Genomic DNA, 27,713 nt, shown 5'->3' on the forward strand with positions numbered 1-27,713 from the left:
TTTGTTAGATTACTGCACAGACTGGTGTGAATAGAAAATGTCTTCTAATGACTTTTAAATATGATGTACATGTTTGGGTTAAAAAAAAGAAGTGAAACATAGCCAAATCGAACTTCACTACAAAAGCATAGGTAAGTAAACTAACTAAGAATTGTGCAGGAACAAAAATTACACAATGTGGTCCATTCTGAAATGTCAGTAATTCTGTGAGTGCAAGTCTAGGCATTGGAAAGAACATTTGAGTCGCTCACGCTCAAGTCAGAGCGAAAGTGTGCCAGTTTCATGAAAATGACAATCTGAAGATGCTTGCTGGCTTATGTGCCAACTTGTAAAGGTGTTTAGTTCTGGTTCTAAGTGTGGTTTATGGGGTTGACCTCTCCATCTAGAATATTTATGCAGATATTCCAAGAAAACAAGCTAGCATTCTGTGTTGATATTTGGTTCTGAGATTTCTTGGGAATGTGACACACAGGAAGATGCAGTTCCCACATTTCTAGATGTGAACTGAACCATAACATATACTGCACAAGGTCTGTTGGACAGGGAATGACATTAAGGGGCATATTTACAAAAAATTGGTGCATCAGCTATGATGTGGCACTTTTCATGTGCCCACCTGTTCCCCCCTAACGTCACCATGGTAGTGCCATATTTGCAATGCGGCACACCATGGCACATGTTAGCATAATGAAATCAAAATTTTTTGTTATTACGGCGCTTTGGTTGACTAGCGCCAAAAATGATGGAGCTTTTCAGCAATGCAAGGGGAGGACCATTGGAAACAATGGGAGTGTCACTTTAATGCCTGCCTTGGGCAAGAATTAAGGCCCATATTTATACTTTTTGACGCAAAACTGCGCCAACGCAGTTTTGCGTCAAAAAAATTAGCGCCAGCTAACGCCATTCTGAAGCGCCATGCGGGCGCCGTATTTATTGAATGACGTTAGCCGGCGTTAGCCGCCGGCGCCGTCTGGTGTGCGTTAAAAAAAACGACGTACACCAGGCAGCGCCGGCGTAGGGGGATATGGAGCTTGGGCGTCAAGAAATGGGGCAAGTCAGGTTGAGGCAATTTTTTCGCCTCAACCCGATTTGCGCCATTTTTTTTCACTCCCAACCCCCATAGAAATGACTCCTGTCTTAGCAAAGACAGGAGTCATGCCCCCTTGCCCAATGGCCATGCCCAGGGGACTTCTGTCCCCTGGGCATGGTCATTGGGCATAGTGGCATGTAGGGGGGCACAAATCAGGCCCCCCTATGCCACAAAAAAAAAAAAAAAACACTTACCTGAACTTACCTTAATGTCACTGGGATGGGTCCCTCCAGCCTTGGGTGTCCTCCTGGGGTGGGCATGGGTGACAGGGGGTGTCCCTGGGGGCATGGGGGGGCACCTGTGGGCTCCTTCAGAGCCCACAGGTCCCTTAACGCCTGCCTTTTGCAGGCGCTAAAAAACGGCGCAAAAGCGGGCGTACGTATTTTTTTTTGACCCGCCCACTCCCGGGCGTGATTTTTGCCCGGGAGTATAAATCCCACGCACATGCCTCGGAGTCGATTTTTTAGACGGGAACGCCTACCTTGCATATAATTAACGCAAAGTAGCTGTCCACGCTAAAAAATGACGCTAACTCCATGGACTTTGGCGCTCGACACGTCTAACGCCAAAGTATAAATATGGAGTTAGTTTTGCATCTAAATTGCGTCAAAAAAACCGACGCAATTTCGGCGCAAACGGAGTAGAAATATGCCCCTAAAAGTGAAGGTAAAATGGTGCAGTGAAGTCTTGTAAATTTCATTGTGGCATTTTTCTGGGCCTCCTAATGGGAGAAAGACCCCCTTTCACACATTATACCTGGCGCAGGAATAATGTGGAACAAGGGGTTGCAAAGTGGCCCAATGCTTGCATTGCACAACTTTGTTCAATACAGCACAGGGAAAAGGCCTCCTTTATGCCACCTTAGCGGGAAAAAAATGCTAGGGCGGTGCAAGGAGGTGCTGGGGCTTGTAAATATGCCCCTTAGTACATACTGTTTCTGACAACTCAACTCAATACATAGATAGACAGTTACCTGAAAACCCGTGAGTATGTGTGCAATGAGGGTACACTTCACCAAACTGTTAAATAGTGTTTTACACTACTGAGTGACCATCTAGAATTTAATTCCAATTTAAGGGCTGACTTTCAATGCCTAAGTAAGAGATATGTAATGAATATCAGGCCCTCGCAGGTTTCCTCTGATAGATTCTGGCATGTCAAAGCTGTTGACATACATCAGTGGAAAAGGCCACTTTTTGTCTTGAGTTTTCTCGCTGAAAACTAGAAATCATATGTATATACCAAGGCCCGTATTTATACTCTTTAGCGCCGCATTCGTGCCTATTTTTGACGCAAAAGCGGTGCAAACCCTGTAAGTTTACGTCGCTTTTGTGTCAAAAAATGACAAATGCAGCGCTAAAAAAGTATAAATATGGGCCCAAATATGGAAAGCATCCCAGACTAATCTGTCAAACTTGTACTGAGAGTCTAAGTCTTGGAAGAAATACATACGTTTGTCCCTGAAAAAGCACAAAAGCATACCAGAGCAAACGACTGGTGGATTGATAAAGAAATACAATTATGGACATAAATAAATGAGGCATCATTGATTATTAGAAACCCAGTCTCAGTTGTGTTATCCAAGAAAGCTAGCTACCAAAACTTAACATCAACACCTAGTGCTATACTGCACTAGTTATTGTCAGTCACTCAGTCTGTCAAACGAAATTAAAAACATAGATTATTAAAAGTCAAGGAAAATAAAAATAAAACTTAATGCCACCAACCAAAATTTACAGTCAAAAGTACAATGGAAATTATCTTTCAAATACAACTTTATACGCTCCAAATATGTTTTGCTAATTTATTTTTAAAGAAAGATATACTGCAGATGTTGTTTTTATAACATATGATTCATATTGTATAACCACGTTTTCATCCAGAGAAGTAGTTAGATTTATTGTGTTCAACATGTAATATTTAAATTTGGGGGATTCATTTTACTGGTGATTTCATAAGTTAAATTTATAGGCACTTTATTTCAGAAGGTATTTTTATCATAGGTTGTATTACAATAAAATTGCATAAGATTTCTACCACTACTTTTGCTTGCCTGGAAGAGAGTGCGTTTATTTTTCACACAAGTGAGGTTTTTCCTGATGCCATTAGATATTTAGGGCCGTATTTATACTCTGGTTGCGCCGAATTTGCGTCGTTTTTTTCGACGCAAATTCGACGCTAAACTAACGCCAACTAACGCCATATTTATACTATGGCGTTAGACGGTTCGGGCGCCAAAGTGCCCGGAGTGTGCGTCATTTTTTAGCGTGAACCCCTTCCTTGCGTTAATGATATGCAAGGGAGGCGTTCCCGTCTTAAAAAATGACTCCCAGGCCTTTACGTGGTATTTATACTCCCGGGCAAAAGAGACGCCCGGGAGTGGGCGTGGCTAAAAACGGCGCATTTGCGCCGCTTTTTAACACCTGGGTCAGGCATGGCGTTAAGGGACAAGTGGGCTCAAAATGAGCCCAGAGTGCCCTCCCATGCCCCCAGGGACCCCCCCTGCCACCCTTGCCCACCCCAGGTGGACACCCAAGGCTGGAGGGACCCACCCCAGGGACATTCAGGTAAGTTCAGGTAAGTATTTTATTTTATTTTTTTTATTATTTTTTTTGGCATAGGGGGGCCTGATTTGTGCCCCCCTACATGCCACTATGCCCAATGACCATGCCCAGGGGACAGAAGTCCCCTGGGCATGGCCATTGGGCAAGGGGGCATGACTCCTATCTTTACAATGATAGGAGTCATGTTGATGGGGGATGGGCGTCGAAAAAAAATGGCGCAAGTCGGGTTAAGACGATTTTTTAGCGTCAACCGGACTTGCGCCATTTTAAGACGCCCTAACGTCATTTTTTCCCAACGCCGGAGCTGCCTGGTCTACGTGGTTTTTTTCCACGCACACCAGGCAGCGCCGGTCTGATTGCGCCGTCTAACGCCATTCCATAAATACGGCGCCCGCATGGCGCTTCAGAATGGCGTTAGACGGCGCAAAATTTTTTGCCGCTAAACTGCGTTAGCGCAGTTTAGCGTCAAAAAGTATAAATATGGGCCTTAGAGCTTCTGATGAGTTGGAAACCATAAAAGAGGAAGTGATTAAAGAAACTTCTGGGTCTATAAATTCACTATGGATGCCACAATAAAAAATGATACCCCATGGGGCAAGACATGATCAACTGTTTAACAGGAAAATTAGGTCAGGGTTTATACAAAAAAGTCAATTTTAGGCTCACTTCAGAGCCCCCCTCACAATCAACCAAAGTAGAAAGTATTCTAAAAATAATGACGAATTACAGAAGAAGAGTTTAGTAACTTAATGCTATCAGACAGAGGATTTTTGAAAAGAGACCTTCCCCTCATGTTGCAATTAGTTGGTCTAGAGATCCTTGCAACTGGGAAGCTATAGGGCGGCTCATAGCGAGCAGATCAAGCATACATACTGGTAATCCCCAACCCTCCCCATCAGCATAGTGATGATTTGCAGAACACAAAAGTACTCAAGGGTTTGTTTTATTGGGTGGATTGCTGATTACTATCAACTCTAGTGACTGGGAGTAGAGGATTGTTACAGGTTCACACTATTAAGCCTGATGCCACACACTACGGCCAGTGTCTGCTATCATGTGAAACAGTTATTTCATCTCTGCGTGCCCAGGCAAAACTTGGACAGCCCTGGGAGCCATACAGGGAGGCAGAAAAACTAGGACACACACCATGACATAAATAGATAACAACACCCGCATGACATGAAATGTCAAAGGTATGTAGTCAATGCTCAAGTGCTACAATTTTCATGCATGTCTTTAAAGGGGAGGAGTGCAGATAGAAGTCTCACGAGGGCTGAATCCTCTAAGCTTCACAAGAAGTGGAGGGGACAGGTTTATGTGACTAATTATTTCTTCTTCGCTAGAGGAGTGTTGATGTGGCTTCACACAGGAGTACCATTCGAGGCCACCTCCACAGAAGACGATGACAAAGGCAGATTTGTGCTTGTCTCAGGCAAGTTAAATGGTATGATCAGTGAATTGGGAGTGATATATGACCGTAATGTGGAGCAGAATTGATCTTTCAATACAATGTTGGAGCGATTGGCTGACAAGGTAGGCACACTCATGCTGCTTGGTGGGGACACAAATTGTGTGCTTGACACTTTGCTTGATCACTCGTGCCCATCCGTGCTGAACACGATATCAGCAAAACTAGTGCAGATGTTCTTGAGATGGACAAAGGACTGCCACTTTGTAGACGTAGGCCATACTGAATACATGGTGGAATAAGAGTGCTTCTTTAACTGACCCCCAAATGAGCTTCATGTGCGCTGGACAGATTTATGTCCTCAAGGGTGGTTGATCTTGTGTTTATTAAGATGGAATACCCGTGGCACACTATTTCAGATCGAAGCCTGCTTTTGATCCAATAACATTTGCCCCCCTCCATGCCTCCAATTCCCTTGCTATTTTTGCATTTGTCGCAGGAAGTCCATTGTGTTAGTCCAAACATCAGTCATGGGCTCACTGAGCCACCGGAACCAAGCTATACTTAGCTGAAGAGCCCTAAGTAGGACAAAACGGGTCCTAGGTTGCTTGTGTTTTGGTTCGGGGAGAACCTGATTTTGCAGTTTGGGCTGGACTGTTCCCATGAGGAAGATGGTGAAGACTGATTTGCATATGGCTGGGTCCATACTGAAGTGGACAGGTGGGCAAAGGAATGTTGGATTTGAATGTGGCACAAGCAATTGCCAGTGGCTGAGATCAATTCAAGCATTTCATCTATCACCTTGTTGTTTTCCCAATTCCCACCTGTCCCCTCAAGGGGCCATGCTCGAGGACAAGACATTCTTAAAAGGGCACTGTGAACAAATTCCTAAATATTGTCGGCAGAACTCGGGTTACTGCCTCCTCACCATTGATAAGTAGGAAGCATTTAAGACAGTAGTGCCTGGCCTGTGCAATTGTGAAACAGTTGGGAGCTATAGAGCCCTAGACAGGGAACTGAAAGCACTAGATGTTGAACTCACAAACCTTGAACAGGCCACTTTCCTTGAAAGGTCTATTGGTGGCACACTGACGGACACTAGGGAAAGGTATGCTGCCATGGTAAAGAGGCTGAGCTGATAGTCGGTCTATCTAGCATGGCAGCATGCAGAGGGAGCTATGTGAAACTACTGGCTTGGCTCTGAAGGCCAAATATGAGAGCCATCATGACTTAGATAAAATGCAGTGTTGGGTGCAGTTTAAACAAGCACTGACAAAGCCACCATGTCTGTCTTTCATGTGGTGCATGTACAAAAAAATCCTTGCATTTCTTGACATAAATAATACATGTGTGCATGCAAATATGCAGACATAACAAAATAGCTACAGACATCCATGCACAAAGAGCAGTAGATAAACATGCATCCATGCATACATTGTTGGAAAACTAAACACATTTGTAGAGTGGCACACAGAGTCCTTCAACCATCTCCTGAGATGTGTCTACTGGGTATATTCACCAGATTCACAGTGAATATACACGGCTCCAAGTTGCCATATCTGGCTGTGGTGATACGCAAGAGATGGGTTGCCTTGCACTGGAAGACAAAGGCGTCCTCTGCAATAGGGTGCTGGAAACACAATGTCAACGAGTAGGCTACTAGTGAGCATTTCTCATTATTGAAGGAGGTGAGAAAGTGACTAAGATGTTGCCAGAAAGATGGAATGAGATGCGCATGGCCTTCAAACATCCAGAGTTGATCTCAGCTGACAGATCAGCACACACTTGCCACAGACACTCCATAAACCCAGCAGCAGACTTTATAGCCATCATCTCTTGTTAGAAAGAGCCTCACACGCCGTGAGACGGTTGCCAAACAATGGCATGCCACATTTGCTATTGTTTTTGTTGCACCTTTCTGTTACAGTATTGTTTATCAGGATTATATATTGTTTGATTCTGCTACTGATGTCACGCAGATGGTACAACATTTGAAGGCGGCTCAGCCTGCAGCCAGCACTTCAGCCCATGACAGGTCCTAGACGACCCCACCTATAGGCTTAATGGTTGTTCGATTAACTCAAAAAATTTATTCGAGGACCCTTATTATTTATACATGCACTTAATTTAAAAAAAAAAAAAATTAAAAAGCACAATAAACAGATTTTGAAGGCCACAAAAAAAACAAAGGAGTGCGTCCAGGGCTCTATGAAAAGTCAATATGTTTGTGAAGGAAGAACCATGTAGGAAAGCACCATGTGTTACATAGTCAAAACAGCTGTTCTGAAAGTAATCAATTATCCAGTATTTTCTACTGAGAAGAAATTTGAAGATCAAGGGCAGAGTAACCGTCAAACCACAAATAGAAAATGGGTCGTAATCTTTGCAACTGCCATACTAAATCTTACATAAAATGGACAAAATGTTGGTCGAAACAGAACCACAATAGGATTAATAACCTTAAGTGGATGGAAAAGAAGGGTGTACCATTTTTAGTTCTATTCTGCACTACGTTTCTACAAAAAAGTAACACAAATAATCCAGTGCATTCTGCCCTGCAAGAATGAACATTTTCAAACGGAGCCTGCTAAGAAATGACTGTAAACAGAACAAGCATTTGCAATGCGATGGGTCTCGCATTTGCTCAAGTTAGAGCTATTAGTGTTGTAAATTCCTAAACTGACTTTTCTTGCCACCCAAATTAAAAATGTAAAGTTATACAGTTTCACATAAGCGAGCCGATTCAAAGGGCCACACCATGAAGAAGACACACAAAATGAAAAAGAAGTTAGCTCGCAGTCAAACATATTGGCAAAAGTTCAATTAACCATGTAACCAAGTTTGATGTCCAAGGCGGTAACCAAACCCCCCCAAGGAGAGACAAACGTAAAGCATTTACCAATGATAACAAAGGATTTTTGAAGAGCAAGCCCATGAACGAGTGATAGTGATGGGCGTGAGGTGGGCATGGTTAAAAGCCCAAACAGATAACAACACGTTGGGAAAGCATTGCTTGCGCGCTGCTATGCTCAACCTAAAAAGGACCCATACTGAATTTTGTCTGAGGAGGGCGGGACAATAAACAGCAAAATAATTACATTTTTTAATGAAATTAGGCAGTCCACAAGAGGTTTTTTTAACGAAGATATTGTATGAAGCTGCTACTTATAATTATAGGGAAATTACCACTGGTGAATACTGACAGCAGGGACCAAGTATTCACCCATTGAGGTAAATTCACTTAGTCTGAATTTTTACTCAGAAAATAGTGGTTAGCTTGTGGAATTTGGTACAACCGCACAGTTTGATCGGATAAAGGTTACCAGGGGAAAATTTAGGACAATACATTAATCGCCATTAAATGGGGTAGGAGTAATTACAGCATATCATGGAATGTTCCCCACCTCGCTAAAAACCAGATGTGGGGAACGTCATCAGCTAGAATTTGCCAACCACATCTGTATAACTCAAAACATTAGAACATCTATCAGCCTTTACTTGCTGTGCACTATTGAGCTTAGATAGTAAAAATTGAGAAAAGGCACAGCTTTCCAGTTGAGTCAGTCATTTTAATTTTAAAATATAAAGCTAATTCAGGAGTAGAATTGTCAGAGACATTCAGATAGTTTTAGATGCTGAATACTACAAACTATGAAAAAATGGGCATAGGAGGAAAATTATTACTAGTTTTTCTCTTTTCCCTTTAATTTCAATAATGGAGAAGTTTGCTTTATGTCATTAAAAACTTTATCGAGTTTATCATGTACATGAAAGAAAATTGTACAATAGATTTATTTTTATTGTCCCATTGCTTGTGGTGAAATTGTATTCCATTGACTAATCAACTTTAAATCTCACTTCTCGAACTGATAGTTTTTATCAACGAAATAATACGTTATGGAATTTTCAAAAGTATTATTGTTAGTTGTGATGGACAAGGAATGTGGTCCATTATATTCAATATATGTCCCTTAATCTCAAAGTTATGAAAAATTTTATTATGCTCCACAGCAGTGTCGTTAAACCACACACGTATTTCCTTAAGGGCCAACAAGGTACAATGCTTTCACCATGGGGATCATTTCGACTGGTCTGAGGGTCATGTCTTAACAGCTTTTGGCACTAAACAGCCACACTGAGAAGGTCAGCATTGTAGTGCAACCATTGTGATTAGCTTTGGCATATTGATCTAATTCAAGAGCAATACACTGAAATGTGTTGATTACTTAAAACGCAAACTGATCATGTGTAATGCATCAGAAAAATAGCAAATTCCAAAACTCAAACAAATCACTTCAAAGACAGATTGAACAGAACATTGTAGCAGTGGTTTTGGATGACTCACACAATAAAAGAACACCAAGCAACTGTAAAATGTGCATATTATTTTATCCACAAACTTTTTCAAAATCAAGGCTATGTCCTTGCTCACACTGCTTTAAAGGATCATATTAAGTCAAGAAAATTTCAGGCATGTGTGCCCCCTTTATGCTGACATAGTATTATTATTTGTCATATTAAAACGAAAAAAAGTTACCTTTCCCACGTACTGGGGGTCAGACCCCATGTATTCCTCCAACACAAAAAACTGATTCCATACCCAGCCACGCTTGACCCGCTGGGCGGGGGACCGTCTACCGGGCAAAGTGGCTGCATGTTCTCTTTGCTTGTCGGATGAAGTCTGCGGTGGCAGTGGTTGCAATGGAGTTAGGAGTCCTCCATCAAACAGGACCCAGAGAAGCAGCGATAGACAATTCCTTGTAAGCATTGGCAAAAACTTCCCAACAGCAAACAATGAAAAATTCCAGGATGTATCACCGAACCAAAGATCCAGGTTTGGGCTGTTGATGGCCTCCACCACTTGATCTCTGGCTTCACTGGTGAGGTGCTAATTCAAACAATAATCCTTGTGACAGAAATAGTTTGGTCACAATTAATTCCATTTAGAGGGACCTAAAAATGCAAAAGGCAACATATATCACACTTCTTAGAATGATTCTACGTATTTTTAGAAAAATAATAACAAAAGAACACATTTATTCAATGGTTAGTTGTAATTTTACACAATAAGTAAGTGGGTCACTAAATATTACATTCAAAAGTATCAACTTTTTAAAATGCATTAATATTGTTGGTAACAGTTCATTGTTTCAGTTAAAACAACCATTACTCGAATGCACAAAATCAAACAGACTAGTTGCATTCATTACATTAGGCAGTTACTAATAACATAGCATAAGCATACTGTTTACTTCCTGAAACGAATTGTGAGGATTAGGAGGAGCAAAGGCCCTTATAAAACACTGTAAAGATAAGAAATCATACAACAATAATGACATGTAACTTTGAAGTACACCATTCTGCAGCATACGTGACATAATTTCACCTATTTAATACAGGTGGCATTAGGTACATATTAGTACGAATTTAAGGAAATATCCCCAAAAGAAAGATGTAAAGAAAGATCCCCAAACACTTTGTGATCGCTTCACTTGAGCTGATAGTAAAATATTACCATTGTGGACGGCCATATTCCCGGCTCTGTGAACTATCTTCGCATTTGCAATGTTGCTGTTGCCAGCTGACACAATTTCTGCAGGCTCCTTACTTCAGGAATAGTAGTCAATGGTCCGACAGTTTGTTGTATGCTCTCTAAGATGTCCTTTTCACACTTTTCAAAAGGAAAGGCTGGCACAGGGGTTTGCTTTCCATTCCAGCATTCCCCGATATGAGCAAGAAGCACTTTGATGATCCCCACCACATACGTGCTATGAGGTAGTATGCACCTGCACAGATATGACTTTCTACTAACTCTGCAAACTACTATACTAGCACCATGTTTTGAGAAGGGCAATTGGTACATGTAGGAAAATGGTTCCCTGTTGCAGTTACCTCCCAATTTGTGCCTGATATTGATGCTGAATTGACTGAGAAGTGTGCTGGGACCCTGCTAACCAGGCCCCAGCACCAGTGTTCTTTCACTAAAAATGTACCATTGTTTCCACAATTGGCACACCCTTGGCACACAGATAAGTCCCTTGTGAAAGGTACCAGTGGTACCAAGGGCCCTGTGATCAGGGAAGGTCTCTAAGGTCTGCAGCATGTGTTGTGCCACTCTAGGGATCCCTCACCTAACACATGCACACTTACATTGCAGATTGTTTGCATTGGTGGGGAGAAAAAGGCAAAGTCGACATGGCATCCCCCTCAGGGTGCCATGCACACAAAATACTGCCTGTGACATAGGTAAGTCACCCCTCTAGCAGGCCTTACAGCCCTAGGGCAGGCTGCACTATACCACAGGTGAGGGCATAGCTGCATGAGCAATATGCCCCTACAGTGTCTAAGTCTATTCTTAGACATTGTAAGTACAGTGTGGCCATATTAAGTATATGGTCTGGGAGTTTGTCAAAACGAGCTCCACAGCTCCATAATGGCTACACTGAATACTCAGAAGTTTGGGATCAAACGTCTCAGAATAATAAACCCACATTGATGCCAGTGTTGGATTTATTAAAAAATGCACACAAAGGGCATCTTAGAGATGCCCCCTGTATTTTACCCAATCCTTCAGTGCAGGACTGACTGGTCTGTGCCAGCCTGCTGCTAAGAGATGAGTTTCTGACCCCCTGGGGTGAGGGCCTTTGCGCCCACTGAGGCCAGAAACAAATCCTGCTCTGGGTGGAGGTGCTTCATGCCTCCCCCCTGCAGGAACTGTAACACCTAGCAGTGAGCCTCAAATGCTCAGGCTCGTGTTACAATGCCCCAGGCCACTCCAGCTAGTGGAGATGCCCGCCCCCTGGACACAGCCCCCACTTTTGGCAGCAAGTCCAGGGGAGATAATGAGAAAAACACGGAGGAGTCACCCACCAGTCAGGACAGCCCATAAGGTGTCCTGAGCTGAGGTGACCCCTGCCTTTAGAAATCCTCCATCTTGACTTTGGAGGATTCCCCCAATAAGAATAGGGATGTGCCACCCCTCCCCTCAGGGAGGAGGCACAAGGAGGGTGTAGCCAACCTCAAGGACAGTAACCATTGGCTACTGCCCCCCAGACCTAAACGCACCCCTAAATTGAGTATTTAGGGGCACCCCAGAACCCAGGAAATCAGATTCCTGCAAGCTGAACTACAAAGGAAGACTGCTGACCTACAAGCCTGCAGAGACGACGGACAACGACAACTGCTTTGGCCCCAGCCCTACCGGCCTGTCTCCTGAATCGAAAACCTGCAACCAGCGATGCATCCAACAGGGACCAGTGACCTCTGAAGCCTCAGAGGACTGCCCTGACCCCCAGGACCAAGAAACTCCCGTTAGCAGCGGCTCTGCTCAACAACAGCAACATCTTTGCAACAAAGAAGCAACTTTTAAAGAACTCACTCTTCCCGCCGGAAGTGTGAGACTTCACACTTTGCACCTGACGCTCCCGGCTCGAGATCCAGAGAACCAACACCACAGGGAGGACTCCCCGGCGACTGCGACCCCATGAGTAGTCAGAGATGACCCCCCTAGACCCCCACAGCGACGCCTGCAGAGAGAATGCAGAGGCTCCCCCTGACCGCGACTGCCTGTAACAAGCACTGCATCCGCATCCCCTAAGACCTGAAGGAAATGAACCTCAGTGCAGGAGTGACCCCCAGGTGACCCTCTGCCTAGCCCAGGTGGTGGCTGTTCCGAGAAGCCCTCCCTGTGCCTGCCTGCACCGCTAGAGTAACCCCCGGGTCGCTCCATTGAAACCTATACAAAACCCGACGCCTGCTTTGCACACTGCACCCGGCCGCACCTGTGCTGCTGAGGGTGTGTTTTGTGTGCCTACTTGTGTCCCCCCCAGTGCTCTACAAAACCCCCCTGGTCTGCCCCGAGGACATGGGTACTTACCTGCTGGCAGACTGGAACCGGAGCACCCCTTCTCCATAGGCGCCTATGTGTTTTGGGCACCCCTTTGACCTCTGCACCTGACCGGCCCTGAGCTGCTGGTGTGGTAACTGTGGGGTAGCCCTGAACCCCCAATGGTGGGCTGCCTATGCCCAGTAGCTGAGACTTATAAGTGTCTTACTTATCTCACAATCTAACCAATACTTTCCTCCCCCGGGAACTGTTGATTTTTGCACTGTGTCTACTTTTAAAATGCCTTATTGCCATTTTAACAAAAACTGTATAAGTTATTGCTCTAATTCAAAGTTCCTAACTTACCTGTGTGGAGTACCTTGCATTTTATGTATTTACTACAAATCTTGATTTTGTGGTTCTAAAATAAATGAAGAAAATATATTTTTCTATTGTAAAACTGTTGGCCTGGAGTTAAGTCTTTGAGTGTGTGTTCCTCATTTATTGCCTGTGGGTGTACAACAAATGCTTAACACTACCTTCTGATAAGCCTACTGCTCGACCACACTACCACAAAATAGAGCATTGGAATTATCTAATTTTGCCACTATCTTACCTCTAAGTGGAACCCTTGGACTCTGTGCACACTATCTCTTACTTTGAGATAGTATATACAGAGCCAACTTCCTACAGTACATTAAACCCCTGGTGTGTAAAGGTCCCCGATTAATGAAACCGTTAATACTCAGGCAGGACAGTGGTAGCATTAGAGGAGAATACTTATTATGTAATATAACTTTAGAATGTATCTATAGACTGACTACAAGGTTAATCTCTTATTACGTATTATGACCTAAAAAGATTGTTTCCTTTTAATTAATTAACTTATGTGTTTATTTAAGGTTTTCATATAGCACTACTCTATCCCCTGGGGTGATGGAGTACCTTCCAGTGAGACGGATCGCATAAAACAATACATATAAGTGCTGAGTAGTTAAAATGGTTAGCATGGGAGAAGAAAGATGTGAGGTGCAATAGGAATGTATTGTGGAGGGATGGAAGGTAGATAACGGGAGTGATATTTCAGTTCTGCTGAGAAGACTATGTGAAAGAAGAGTGGGACACAATACTCTCCTGAGTCATTCCCCTTTCTCTCTTATTGTACTTTGCATCTTCTCTCCTGTCATCCTCATCTGTCTGCGTACATAAGGACCCCTCCTATTCAGGCTGAAAGTAATCATAGTGCCAGCAGACCCCAGCACTGCCCAAACATACAGTGTGGTTGGCTTAATCCCAAATATATTACTGTTTCTTTGACTGATGGGAGTACATAAACCTAGTGAAACTGTTAATGCCAAAGCATCTAGTGGCGTGTAAGATTATGACCTAGTCCTGCGCAAAGTGTACTTGGTAATCCTATGTTGCCTACGTAAATAAAGTTTACATTTAAAGTCAAAGTCCACCTTCAAAAATAGATTAAATGAATACTACCCACACCACAAGGCGTCTATCATTTCCTCATCCTAAATTCTGGATTACCACACCACTCTTCCACAGTACCATTGTAATCCAGCTAACGATAAATTTAGCCTTCGCCCAATTCTCATCTTTCACGCCTTTTCTTAATGATTTACAAGGTTAATTCATGTTGTTCCTTTAAACTAGGACTGTGCGTAGTTCAGTTTATAGAGTGTGCGGTGCAAAATTTGCAAATAAAAATAACTAAAACGTTGGTTGCTGCCAGTGTGTGCTGTGTTTTTAGTCAAAATACAAGCTTGGCAAATTGATGAGAAAACTAGTAAACTCAAGTTTAAAGTTTCAGTGTCTTATCGAAATATCGCATTTTAGAACCACTTTAGGTTCAGGTCTAATGCTAAAAATACTTATTTTAGTATCCTCTTCTTGTTGCTATTTTGTACCATCTGAATTCTAAAATAAAATGAAGTAAAGAAAGACTTGGAAGATTTCTTGGCAGTCGGTTAAATACAAATCTGAATAGATGTGTTAGTCCAGAGCCATTATGGGTGATATAAAAGAAAATCAAAACTATTTACAACAACATTTTGATGCAGGCTCCATTTGACTGAGCTATGCTATTCCTAATTTCGATTCTGAAGCGTGAAATATTCTATGTAGAAAAAAAGCCATACCTGTGAAATGTATTAATACCTCACAAATGCATTTATACATTTAAACCTTTGCAAAAATAAAGTACTGACATAATTGAAATACCACTAACATTCTATTATCCTAATGGAAAGTAATAGTACAATTATTTTTATTTCACAATGTTTACAAATCTCTTTGCTCATGTGTTGAAGAGACTTGCATGCTTAGCTATATAAAAATATTAACATAAAACACATATAATAAAACTCTAAATCATGTCTTTTTTATAGGTTCCTGAATGGAGAATTACTCACTTCACTTTCAGGATGTACTCACTGTTATTTATCAAAGTTCGGTAGGCTTTTACTTTAGTGTATCAGACTAATACATTCAAGTACAGATGTAATAAACATGTTTACGGTTGCAAATAATCCAAAACTCTGTTTGGGCCTGCACAAGTGTTTGTTGCCACGTACTAATTGCATTATAGAAGTTAGTAAATATTTACCAACTCCTGAAAGTGTTTTTTGACTTCATACAGTATTGCTATTTGGAAGAGGCATATTTAGATTTCCTTTTCCAAATAGTGAGTCAGCATGAGGTGCATCAATGTTTTGTGGCCGAAATTTGATCAGAAAACATTGAAAAATGACGGTCTACTGAGAAGAAAAGGTTCAAAAACGTTTTGGGGTGAGTAGGCAGTGCACGGGAGCCACTGCCAACTTTAAAACAAACTTTAAATAAGTAAACTTGAATTATTAAAAGATGCATATTCCTTTAAGGAAAACTGGCTGCATTTAAGAAAACAGTTACTTTATTTAAAAGTTGATGGCAGACATGATGGTCTGCTCACCCTGGCAGGCCATCATTTCTAAGATGACCAACAATTTCAAAGAGTCACAATTTGTAGCCTACCTCATTAATATTCAAGAGGTAGATTGAATTGTGACACACTTTTAATTGGAATTTTATGAACCCACCTACTAGTAGATATGTAGGTGCATGAAATACATTACTGGTCACAAAAATACTGGTTGAAAATGGCAAGCAGTATTCAAGACCAGTTTGTAGTATATCTGGCACCAAGTGTTGCAAAAAATAGTCTTAAATGGAGTGGGGTAATGAGGGTACAGTGTTGGCAGACACAAGAGTAGTAAGAATGTGTAAAAGGATATTTATGAGGCACTGTAACTAGTTATCCATATGCACAACTTGAATAGCTAAAACACAAAATATCAATGACAGTTTATGCTTCCCTTACGGAACTACTTCAGGTTTGTACTGAAAATAATACAAAAAAGTTAGTGAGGAAATCAATACATTTTATTTGGAAATTATAGATTCAATCTCATGACTATATTCAGAATGAAGTATTTTCTGCTGAATTTCTTGTCCATACATAGCGCTTCTTGTAGATATCCTTAACTATAGCCAATGAGCAGATGGTATTTCAATTTATTCCTTTCTTTTATATATTGACTTTCCAAATCACAGTTCACAAACCCAGATAAGATTAGGTTTGATTTTGCCCATAGCTAAGCCAGACATTTACTTCAGAATGCATCATAGTGTTTATGCTTAATGACTTTGAGGAACATTCATGATTATAATGTTTTGTGTATCCCTTACAAATTATCTTGCCCCTCACTATACATATTGAACAATGTGTGATTTTGATCCATTCTAAATAATTTGCACAACACTTCGAATAGTCTCCATGTTTCTCTTTTCTGAGTTTCTACTTGTGCTTCGACTACTTCATAGCATGACCTTGGTGCATAAGAAGGTCCGGACCTTTCGATTCTACTTGGTATCATTCACACTAGGGAGACTTGTGGCATTAGCTGCATTCTTGATCAGTTGACTATGTTCCCTCTGTTTTGATATTGGAAGCATTGTCTGGTATGAATGAATGCTGTTGATGGATTACCACCTTCTTTTTACTCTTTTCCATAAGAGTCTGTATTCTTTTCTATCACCTCTACAACATTGATGCAAGCAAAGAACTGGGTCAAAATAGGTATAACCCCAGTAGGTTTTCCCCATTGTTCTTTTTGCCCCCTCACTTCCTTTCATACATCCCTGGATTTTGCTCTCATATTCATTGTCCATGTCCATGTCAACACTCAAACTAATGTTTATTGAGGAAATCATAATAAAACATTTGCCAGTCCCTTATCCTTGCATTGAAAAATCAATTTGTAATCCAGCACTTGCAGTTCAAATCTATGGACAGTTCCACAGACAGATCTAGGAGCGTGGGTGCAGAAGTTTCAGGGTTAGTATCACATAGTCAGGGGACTTATATGTTCCCCTTTCCTTGCCATCAGGTGACATTCCTTTGCTGCAACAACTGGGTAACAAATCTGTAAAATGTAGCTATAGTATTAGTTATGAAAAGCATCAGGCAATTTAAAAAAGCTGTTTGAAGTTAGTTGAAATGTGTTGTAGGTTAATAACACATTTCAGGGATCTGCAAAAACAAGCCAGACAATCTAGTGACCTTATTTCATTTTATTTGCCCTAAATCTAGCATGCCAATAAAACAACAGCCTTGTTTCTTTCTTATTCTCGACACCTCATCCTCAAGGTACAGTATCACCTAGGCAACATGGGTGCTACTAAATATTCAACAATTGAAAGCGTGTAGGGGTGAGGGCATGCTATAGACTGAGGAGGATCTTTCGTAGCATCAAGTTGACTTTTTTCCAGGTCCCTTGCAACCCCTCACTACTCTTTTGAACAATAAAGCCTCCTTCACTACTGTGGATTCAGACCTTCTCTCTCTGATCTCACACTCATTTGACTCAACATCTACTCAGATTTGAATATGCTAGTAGGCCACAGAGCATTATAGGGACTGAAAAATAGGAGTGTAACAATGCAGTAACACCATCTTGGGTGAACTCTATCTTTTTTACCATTCTTATAATGCTGGGTATCATTCTTTGTTTCATCTGCCTAATAATCACAGCTCATGCTTTTTTTTTACAAGAGTATGATTGTTTCAATAAATGTTTCAAAATATATTTTCATATCTTTCTTGTGTCTTACCTTGGACATGCAAAGTAGAAACAAAGGGTAAGTCTGTTTCCACTACTTCCTTGGAAATATGAGTAGTCATGTTTAAGGTTGCCTATACCTTCTGGTACTCCAGTAAGGTTAAGGGTTCAGATGGGGCCCTGTGAGTCAGTTAGGAATTGTGGCAACATTTCCTAATGCTATAGATTAACTATGTCCCTAAATGCTGAAGCTCATGTATGACCTGATACACAGTCCTACTTAGTTCGCAGGAACCATATAACAGTCTAAACATTATTGTATGCGTCTTTGCTATAACCATTACACAAAACATGAGGGTGCTTCCCTTATGTTTAGAAAGATAGGCACAATAACTGCTGCAAAAAAAGTTGGACATTTCCACAGGTTGTACCTGGATGAATATATTGACATATTTTCATGTAATCTAATCAAATAAATGTATATTTGTTGGTAGCAGTGCATAACCAGCTGTGCAAAGATGTGCACTTATGGTGAAGCCTGTTTCCAATTCCCCAGATCTGTTCTCCAACATACACTGGAAGAAATAATGCCCCTAGCGAAGAAGGCTTTGTGGCTGAATAGAGCAGTGGTAGGTTGCAAAGGACCTGCACAAGATGGCAACTTGGTGCTAAGAGAGTTCCTCCTCAGGATAAAGCATGCCCTGGCCCCAAACACTGTCAACATTGGGTTGCGGTTGCCTTCATGAAAAGTGCACAGAAACAAAGCAGGCAGTGAACACCCCAGTATGCATTGGGTGTTGGCCCATGGTTTAGTGTGGAGACTAAGGGGACAATAATTCCTATTGGGCTTGTCGTAGGATAGATTTGGGGCATTAGAAGCAGGTTTACCCATAGGTGCAAATCTCTGCACAGCCAATTATTCAATGCGACCAACAAATGTAAATTTATTTGATTACATTGCATGGAAATATCTTAATGTAGTCATCCAGGTACAACCTGTGGAATCTTTCAACTTTCTCTTGCATCAGTGATTGTGCCTTTCTTTCTTAAAATAAGAGAATCACCCTCATGTTTTGTGTAATGGTTAGATCAAAAGACACATAAAGTAATTCTTAGACTAAAACTCGGTGGCAAATCTGTCAAACATAGCTGTATTATTAGTTATGAAAAGCATGGATCAGTTAGATAAAAGCTGTTAGAAGTTATTTGCAGTGTGTTGTAGGTTGATGACATATTCCAGGGATCTGCATCAACGGGCAAGCAGATCTAGTGACCTTATGGGGGTTCATTTAATTTCTCCTAATTCTAGCATGCCAATCAAACAACACCCTTGTTTCTCTCTTATTCTTGACACCTCATCCTTAAGGTACGCTATCACCTAGGCAACAAGGACGCTACTAAATATTCAACAGTTGACAGTGTTTGGGGCCAGGGCATGCTTTATCCTGAGGAGGAAGTCTCTTAGCACCAAGTTGCCATCTTGTGCAGGTCCTTTGCAACCTACCACTGCTCTATTCAGCCACAAAGCCTTCTTCGCTAGGGGCATTATTTCTTCCAGTGTATGTTGGAGAACAGATCTGGGGAATTGGAAACAGGCTTCACCATAAGTGCACATCTTTGCACAGCTGGTTATGCACTGCTACCAACAAATATACATTTATTTGATTAGATTACATGAAAATATGTCAATATATTCATCCAGGTACAACCTGTGGAAATGTCCAACTTTTTTTGCAGCAGTTATTGTGCCTATCTTTCTAAACATAAGGGAAGCACCCTCATGTTTTGTGTAATGGTTATAGCAAAGAGGCATACAATAATGTTTAGACTGTTATATGGTTCCTGCGAACTAAGTAGGACTGTGTATCAGGTCATACATGAGCTTCAGCATTTAGGGACATAGTTAATCTATAGCATTAGGAAATGTTGCCACAATTCCTAACTGACTCACAGGGCCCCATCTGAACCCTTAACCTTACTGGAGTACCAGAAGGTATAGGCAACCTTAAACATGACTACTCATATTTCCAAGGAAGTAGTGGAAACAGACTTACCCTTTGTTTCTACTTTGCATGTCCAAGGTAAGACACAAGAAAGATATGAAAATATATTTTGAAACATTTATTGAAACAATCATACTCTTGTAAAAAAAAAGCATGAGCTGTGATTATTAGGCAGATGAAACAAAGAATGATACCCAGCATTATAAGAATGGTAAAAAAGATAGAGTTCACCCAAGATGGTGTTACTGCATTGTTACACTCCTATTTTTCAGTCCCTATAATATTGAGAGCATAGTGGGAGTACCCTCTAGTCAAGCCCCTCATACATGGGTAAAATGTACCAGGAAGACCGGAAGTCGTGCTTATGTAGTGCACACTATCATCCTTTGCAGAATGGAGACCAGAGTCAGCAGGGTTGCATCTCGGTCACAGTGCACAACATTTCAGGGTGATCCCGGCAGAAGTGCTCCTCTGTGGAATGTAGCACAGAGGCAGTTTATATAATGAAAGCACTGATCATAACGTACTGTTTCAGAGGTGCAACGCTGATGCAATGATTTGTCTCTAGCTGTAATCAAAAATGGAAAATCGACGAAGGCCCCTGACGTTTTTTACCAAACCATCCCCCTGGCGGTCGGAAATTTAGCTCAAATGTAGAATAAAGCACAAAAGCGAGCCTTAAATGTCAATGTTACATCAATGTAAAATATACCTTAACAATAAAAGCAGATGAAAGCCATTTTAAAAAATGCCAATTAAAAACTTGTAGCTAATAAAATCTAATAAAAGAAATTGCTTAAAAACAAGTGGCTGAATCAAAAGTCTAGGAAGCTCTAGAAATGTTTCCATGTCCAAAGTCAGTGGGGTCCAGAGAGGAACCCACATCCACAGATGAGACATCTAAAGTGGCCAGAGAAGCAACTTCCAAGGAACAAACACGGTCATATTCAGCTCAATCAGCAGATGCTTAAGGCAGACAAGTTGTTGTGTAACTGCAACATCAGAGCCAGATCCAAGAAATCCAGGACCCGAAGCATCCATATTGACTGGAAGTAATGGCTCATTGTACACATCCAGCATCAATGGCAGCCTCATAGGACAGCACTGAAAGGGGGGTCCTTAACAAACACATATGCAGATCCATACCCATAGATGGAACCAATTGCAAAGTCAGACACAATTCCAGTGCACACTCAAAAGGGCACAATAGACAGTGGAACACAGGCTGTTCCCATTGTAACCTCACAGGATTAAAGGACAAAAACTAGTTCAGGTTCAGTTCTTGGAGCAAAGACTCTCTGATATACTGTATCATATGTTCATGGCAGCAGGTCGTGTTGTAATTTCATCGCCATTTGGCCTTAAGGTGGAAGATCCATTCCAGACCAACAAAAATGGGACTAAAACAGCAAAGACTAGGAATACTAGAACCAATATGCCTCTAAAAACACTGGAAACCAAAAGTGCAAAAAGGATGGTATCTGAAACGTGCTCACAAAGCCAGACCCAGTTGCTTTAAAAGGGTATACCACTCCCACAGTATTTTAAGCATTACATTTTTGCTGAACAAGTTCACCCAAATGCTGTGACAAGTTTGTTCGCAATAGCAATTGAACTTCAGAGGAAGACCTTGCAACCTGAAGAACAAAACTTTCTTGAGCAGAGGTTAATGCAACATCCTTCTGAAACAATAAGGTGTTAAGTTGGGTCAGCTTATCATAGTTGACTGTAAAATATGGATTGAAGGCCACAAGGTAATTTGCCTAACCATGTCTGTGGTGGTAAATAACATGTTATTTTAGCAGGTCATGACCCTGGAAACACTTACCACAACAACATTGATCGTTCAGGACCAAATAACTCTCATTTGAGATTAGTCAGAACACTGGCCGAATCAAGGAGACTGGGAAGCCTTTTGGATAATAAGCTAACTTGGCCATGGACAGATTACACAGGCCATGTAGTATCACCACTTTCAAACTAAGGAATGGCTGTACTAAGTTCCACACTCATTTTCACTAACGAAGACTTCAGTTTGCCTACTCACACACTTGTAATCAAAAGGTAAAACCTAGGACTCATGAACAAAACTTACGCTGTGGCTTCATATCTGCCTACTTGAAAATATTTCAGCCAAGATGTAAACCAAAATGGAGAAGGTTGGTAATAATATAAACTAGTGGATCAACCACTCAACAGATGGTGGTTTAGCTGCAGAAAAGGGAAACTAATCAAAAACCTCAGTATTCAACACTGTATAAGCTTAATCTTTTTTCGCCATCAGTCTCTGCATGTGTGTTAAGTTATATGTAAAAAAATAACTCACTTGCATTCATATTTTTCCATGGCAGACGGTTTGAGTTTAAAACCTGCAATGTCCAACTCAATTGCAGAACCGATCTTAACAGACTTTGCCCATGATGTAAAAGAGACATGTCATTCTGTATGATATTGAACGCAGATGATACAACATTATTAAAAGAATAAATGCAAGCTGACAATGTAGTCATGCCATTGTCAACAACAGCCAATGCTTTTCTAAATGTTTCCTGTCAATTTGTGTTAAGCGTCCAGCAGCATCTTGCTGAGACATTTTATTTTCCAAATCTCATAGTAAATAGCATATAAGAAACCTTTTGAATGTGATGACCTAGGACATAACAAGAAATCTTGGAAATGCATGTCTTCAGAGAGAAGGGTTAAGTGTTCCTTAACTGCAGCTAATGTGGAATGTTGTAACCATTGATGGTATAACTTCCCTATACTACAGTTGGTAACTACCATGGAATGCTGTGACTGCAAATACCAAGGGTGTGGTGTAATTGCTTTAAAACTCGTAGAGGAGTTTAAAAAATGTGCATTAGTGTTGAATGGCCACAATAACTACCAATCTGGACCTGAAACTTAAGAATTATAGGTAATATTCTGTATCATGTTATTCAGTTGTTCTTCCATAAAATTTGAAAAATGTTGCCAGTTGTCAAATCGTGTAATGGAGAGAATGCTAGGTGTGTTCATTTTTTCTAATTTTGGCCAGGCTCATGTAAATTGTTTGTTGTACTGTTTTATTCAGAACAATAATAATATGTCTAGGGCTGAGACAGACTCTAACTAAAACACCTATGCCCTGGACTTGTCTCTTGTGTGTTTCTCAAACTGATTTGAGATCAATGTTTTCTTTCCAATACTCATAGCCCTGTAAGGTCAACTGGGAGATAAATGAGTCAGAATAAATCAATTAAATTTGGGTCAGCATATTGTTCTTATCCTGGGGAAGGGTTAGGCTTATAATAATACGAACTTTGGTCTAAGGGGTTGTGACCAGAAAAATATGCAAATGGTCTAAAATAAGTTTTTAAACTACCCACTAGTGGTGTCTGACAATGTTTCCATTGTGTGAAATTGAAAACTGCACATGGAGAACTAGATCTGTGTAAATAGTAATGAACATAGTGATTATAACAAAACATTTCACCATAATTAGAAGAACTGAAATATAAATCTTCAGTTTCAAACACAGTATACTTTTCTAACTCAGAAAACGTGCTTCTTACAGTTTTCACACCCCATTCATCGAAAATGGCACCAGGAGTAATTACATCATCCATAGCAGTTTTAAACACATAAGAAATGTATAATGTTTCTGTAGGATCAAAATATCAAATGGTACCTAATGCCAAGCAATGCCATTAGACACAGGAAATGAAGAAATGTTTGCAAGAGACAGGTCTATTTCCATTGTATGTGAAGTGAATGAAACTTTAGCACCTTAGCTGCCAGTTTAGGAGCAGTGTGTTTCACAAGGTAATTTCCTTTCAGAATCAAGAAAAAAACTGTAACAATCCAATCCAAATGAAGAGGAAAAACAGTGAAATGGGCATCTAAATATAGGACTACAGAGGGCTCAGATAAGTCAGTTTCAGCCAAAGAAGAAATGTGCCTACTTCATGCAGTGAAGTGTGTGAGGAATTTGAGGAAAATCATCAATATTGACAAAGTAACCAGAAGCACAAAACAGAGACCTCGTGTGGTAAAGGAGAAGTGATAAGTTCTTCCACAGGTGGTTGTTAACAAACAACTTCATTGTTAGAGGCAGCAGTTGAAAAATTTAGAATCACATCTAGTAGGTATCCTGTGTTAGCTGTAGCAACAGGAACTAGTGGAAATTCTGCATCTGAAGTCCTGAGCCGAGGAGAAGCAATACTTGCATTACTTAATTCTGGTAGAGGGATTTTCTGCAAGGTAGTGGGATGAGGCAATGAACTACCCAGGAGCCCTTGTGGCCTACTGTGTAGGGCTGTCCACATGGTGTAGCATAATCAGATCAATTGAAATAAATTGTTTATACGACCAGAAAGTGGTGGCAAAATCACAATTCTGGTACCTTGAATGCCAGGAACTGGCATCGGTGCTCGGCTTGATGGGCCGAACTCCTTCCAATCCATAATCTTCTCTCAAACTAAATCCTCAACATTAGGAAACCAGCTTGAAGATGCTTGTTGCTCCTTTAGTATTTCAGTGGTAGCATGTTTGCAAATTTCATTTGAAAAGTCATCTCAGAAGTCCAGTCATTCCTGTACGACAGCGAAACATTCATTGATGTCAAAAGGCTTGTCTGTCGCCACTGTACCAGGATTATGGCGATCTGGAACAAACATCTGGACCCCAAACAGGACCTCATAGGAGGGCTGGCCTCCCAAAGATCTTCTAGCCAGATTATTTAAAGCTCTCTGGACTTCACACCGATAATGGATCCAACTATAGCCTAAATCCAATACTGTAGCAATTAAGGGCTACTTTAAGTCACAGTTGTTCCTTTCCACTATCAAATCCTCTCAGGATGATAGTGATTGGAATAATACACAATAACTCCCAGGGTTCCTATAGTATCCTGGTAAGCCTTAAAGGAAAATGCTGGTCACTAGTCTGAGTGCTATGCTGCTACTGCATGTTCTGATAAAGACTGGCAAATCTTTAATGACAGTTTGAGCGTTAACTGATCACTGTGGCCAAACTCATTGAAATCTAGAACATGAATCTATGGCCAGTAGAACAAATGCGAATGCACCATCCGAGTTCAGAGGGCAGCAATGATCCAAATACACACATTAGCAAGGTTTGTTAGAAACTAAGAATAGTGTCTGTGGCGGATGAGCTGGATTGGAACTTTTAATTTGCTGACAAATGTCACAACTGAAGACATACTGTTTTGTCTGTTTGTTCAGATCATGCCCCCAATAGTGTTTTTGTGGTAAGGAAACTGTAGGTGCCACTCTAGCATGGGCAGAGTCCAATCCCTCATGTGCAGCTTTAATTAATTCTAGTCTGCAGTCCTGGTTGGGTATCACTCAATCACCCACCCTGGGAATGCAAGCAAAAGAAAGGAATGTCTTTGGCACTGCACAGATAGGAATATTCTACTGGATATTTTTAGGTAAAAGAGTGCCACTCCAAAAAGCAGTAAATGCAGCCATGATGTTATCATTCACCCATGTGAGTCAACAAGTAATTGCAGCCACTACAGCAGTCTGGACTGCTGCTTTGGTGGCTTCATCAGCCAGTGAACTCTCTTCAATGTGTGCACCAAGATGTTGATGACTCAATACATGAATTACATTAGCCCATGGCAAGCAATGTTTAAGATGGACCACTTTTCCTCAAGAAATTTATGCTTGATAGTATTTCATTTAGAATCTCTGAATCCACTCAGGCACCAGTAATGTAGATTTTCATTATAAGATTGGGCACAGTAATACAAATCACGCACTATGAGAGTGGGAATTCAGGATCTCAATTCTCCAGTGCCAGAATTAAAGCTTTCAGTTCGACTAGCTAATTGGTACAATCCCCTAAAGAATGCGTAAATGTTTTCTGTGCATGAAATAATCCTTCTTTCAGGACCCCATGTACTGCAGCACATGCAGCAGAATGTTGTTTAGTGCCAACCCTGAGATGACCTGAGCCATCAATATATATTATTTAACCATACTGATAAGAGGCAAAATGTCACTCTGCACAGGGTTTTCTTGTTCATACTTGAGGAATTCTTGAGTCTGAAAAGTGGGATCAAAGACATAATCAACATCAGTAGCTGTTAATGAGGTGGTCCACTGTATACATTTTGGATGTAAAGCTTTTGTGTTAGGAACCATTGCCTTGGTTGGTATCGGGTTACAATTATGCATTTTCCCTGAAACATCTGTCTTTCCTTTATAACAGCTGTCTGAACTGCTGTCAGTATGTTTTCAGTTGATGCAATAAGCATTTCTGCATTGAAATATAAATGACATTTATAAGCAATCAGTACTGTATCACCCTCATTGAAGATGACATATTTATAGCCAGTGGACCCCACGATAATGCAGATAGCTAAGTTAGTTGTGCTGACATGACTATGTACGTATCTGGATGCCAGCATGTCAGTTTGCAGTGTTCTGAGAAGTTGTGTGTGTTCAAATGTCCAATTTATACTGGAGAAATCAAGGCAAATTAAATTGTACAATGGTTCAACCCATTGTGCATAATCAGATTTTATGATCTATCAAAGTTCAGAAAACCTAAAAGCAATTGAAGCTGTTTTATGGTGTTTGGTGGTTGCAAAAAAGTAAATTTCTCGAATGAATGCTGCTCAAGGTTTTTCCCTTCATTAGACAGCTCCTATCCCAAAAATAGGTCACTGAGAATATATGCCTGAGGTCAACTCCAGCAACAGAAGACCACAGTTGTATAAAAACATAAATGACTAAGCAATCAAGAAATGTTGTCCCCTAACTCTGAGGTGCAGGTGTGAAGATGTGCATTTGTCTTCACTTTCAATTGAATTTAATTGAGGTTAATACAACTTTGATTAATATTAGCACCATGGGGGTATGCTCGTGCTCCAAACAGAAATGCAGATTTATAGAGAGACTGTAGTCTGACCAGTCAGGTCTTCAGCTATTCCATATCTTGGGGCAAGTAAGAGAAGGAACAAGCACAGTAGTACACAGTAGTACATAGCTGGCTTCTACAAACGACTTGCAAGGACTGACCAAAGATGATGAGTAAATTGAAATCTCAAAATTGTAGCTCACATTTGGTACCCAAGCCATGAATAGTTGTACGTGGAGAGAAAAGTTAGCAGTATTATATTAATAACAGTGAAAAAGTAGAGGATGATCCAGTGTAAAGCAAGCAGCACACTTTTGTATCAGTTGATCTTTAGAGATTAATTTACTTGGTGAGACCCAAGCACAGAGAATATAGTAGTCTAATTAGGAGGATAAACCCACCTCAATCATCACTTTGAGACAGATGACGGTGAAAAGTCGGAGGATAATCCTGAAGGGTTTTAAGAAATTATAGCATTTAGGAGACTAAACCAAGTCTTAAATGAGGGTGTTGTCAAAAGTAAAGCAGAGGTAGATTAAATTGTGCAGGAACCCAGGCTGTCTGACCACTACTCATTGGGCCAGATATCAAAGACGTCAGCAAGCATGAGAACCTTGGTCTTATTTGTATGTACGTTTGGAGAAGCTCATTGAGTGAGCTAACATGATTTGATTGTGTAGAGAGTAAGCCTAGAATGTGGAATGTGTTGTTATCCAGGTGAACAATCAGATCTGTCATTAGCACAGGAATAGATAGAACACTGGGGCACAGCAAGAAATAATTCTTGAAGATGGAATGAGAAAGAAGATAGAGTCAGCCTGATGAAGACCCTTAGGATCCAT

General features: G+C 40.9%; 1 protein-coding gene across 5 annotated transcripts in view; it reads right to left on the reverse strand.

Moving 5' to 3' along the window:
- Window positions 1-27,713, reverse strand: part of CDH12 (cadherin 12) — a 2,251,017-nt gene that overhangs the window by 1,389,088 nt on the left and 834,216 nt on the right. For all 5 annotated transcript variants that reach the window (XM_069219514.1, XM_069219517.1, XM_069219515.1 and 2 more), the window contains one exon: window positions 9,600-10,015. In XM_069219514.1, coding sequence (XP_069075615.1) covers window positions 9,600-9,830 — 231 coding nt within the window. In that variant the 5' untranslated portion in view covers window positions 9,831-10,015. The remainder of the gene's footprint in view (window positions 1-9,599; window positions 10,016-27,713) is intronic.

The sequence above is a fragment of the Pleurodeles waltl genome, chromosome 2_2 (genome assembly GCF_031143425.1).
Source record: "Pleurodeles waltl isolate 20211129_DDA chromosome 2_2, aPleWal1.hap1.20221129, whole genome shotgun sequence".
Lineage (NCBI taxonomy): Eukaryota > Metazoa > Chordata > Amphibia > Caudata > Salamandridae > Pleurodeles > Pleurodeles waltl.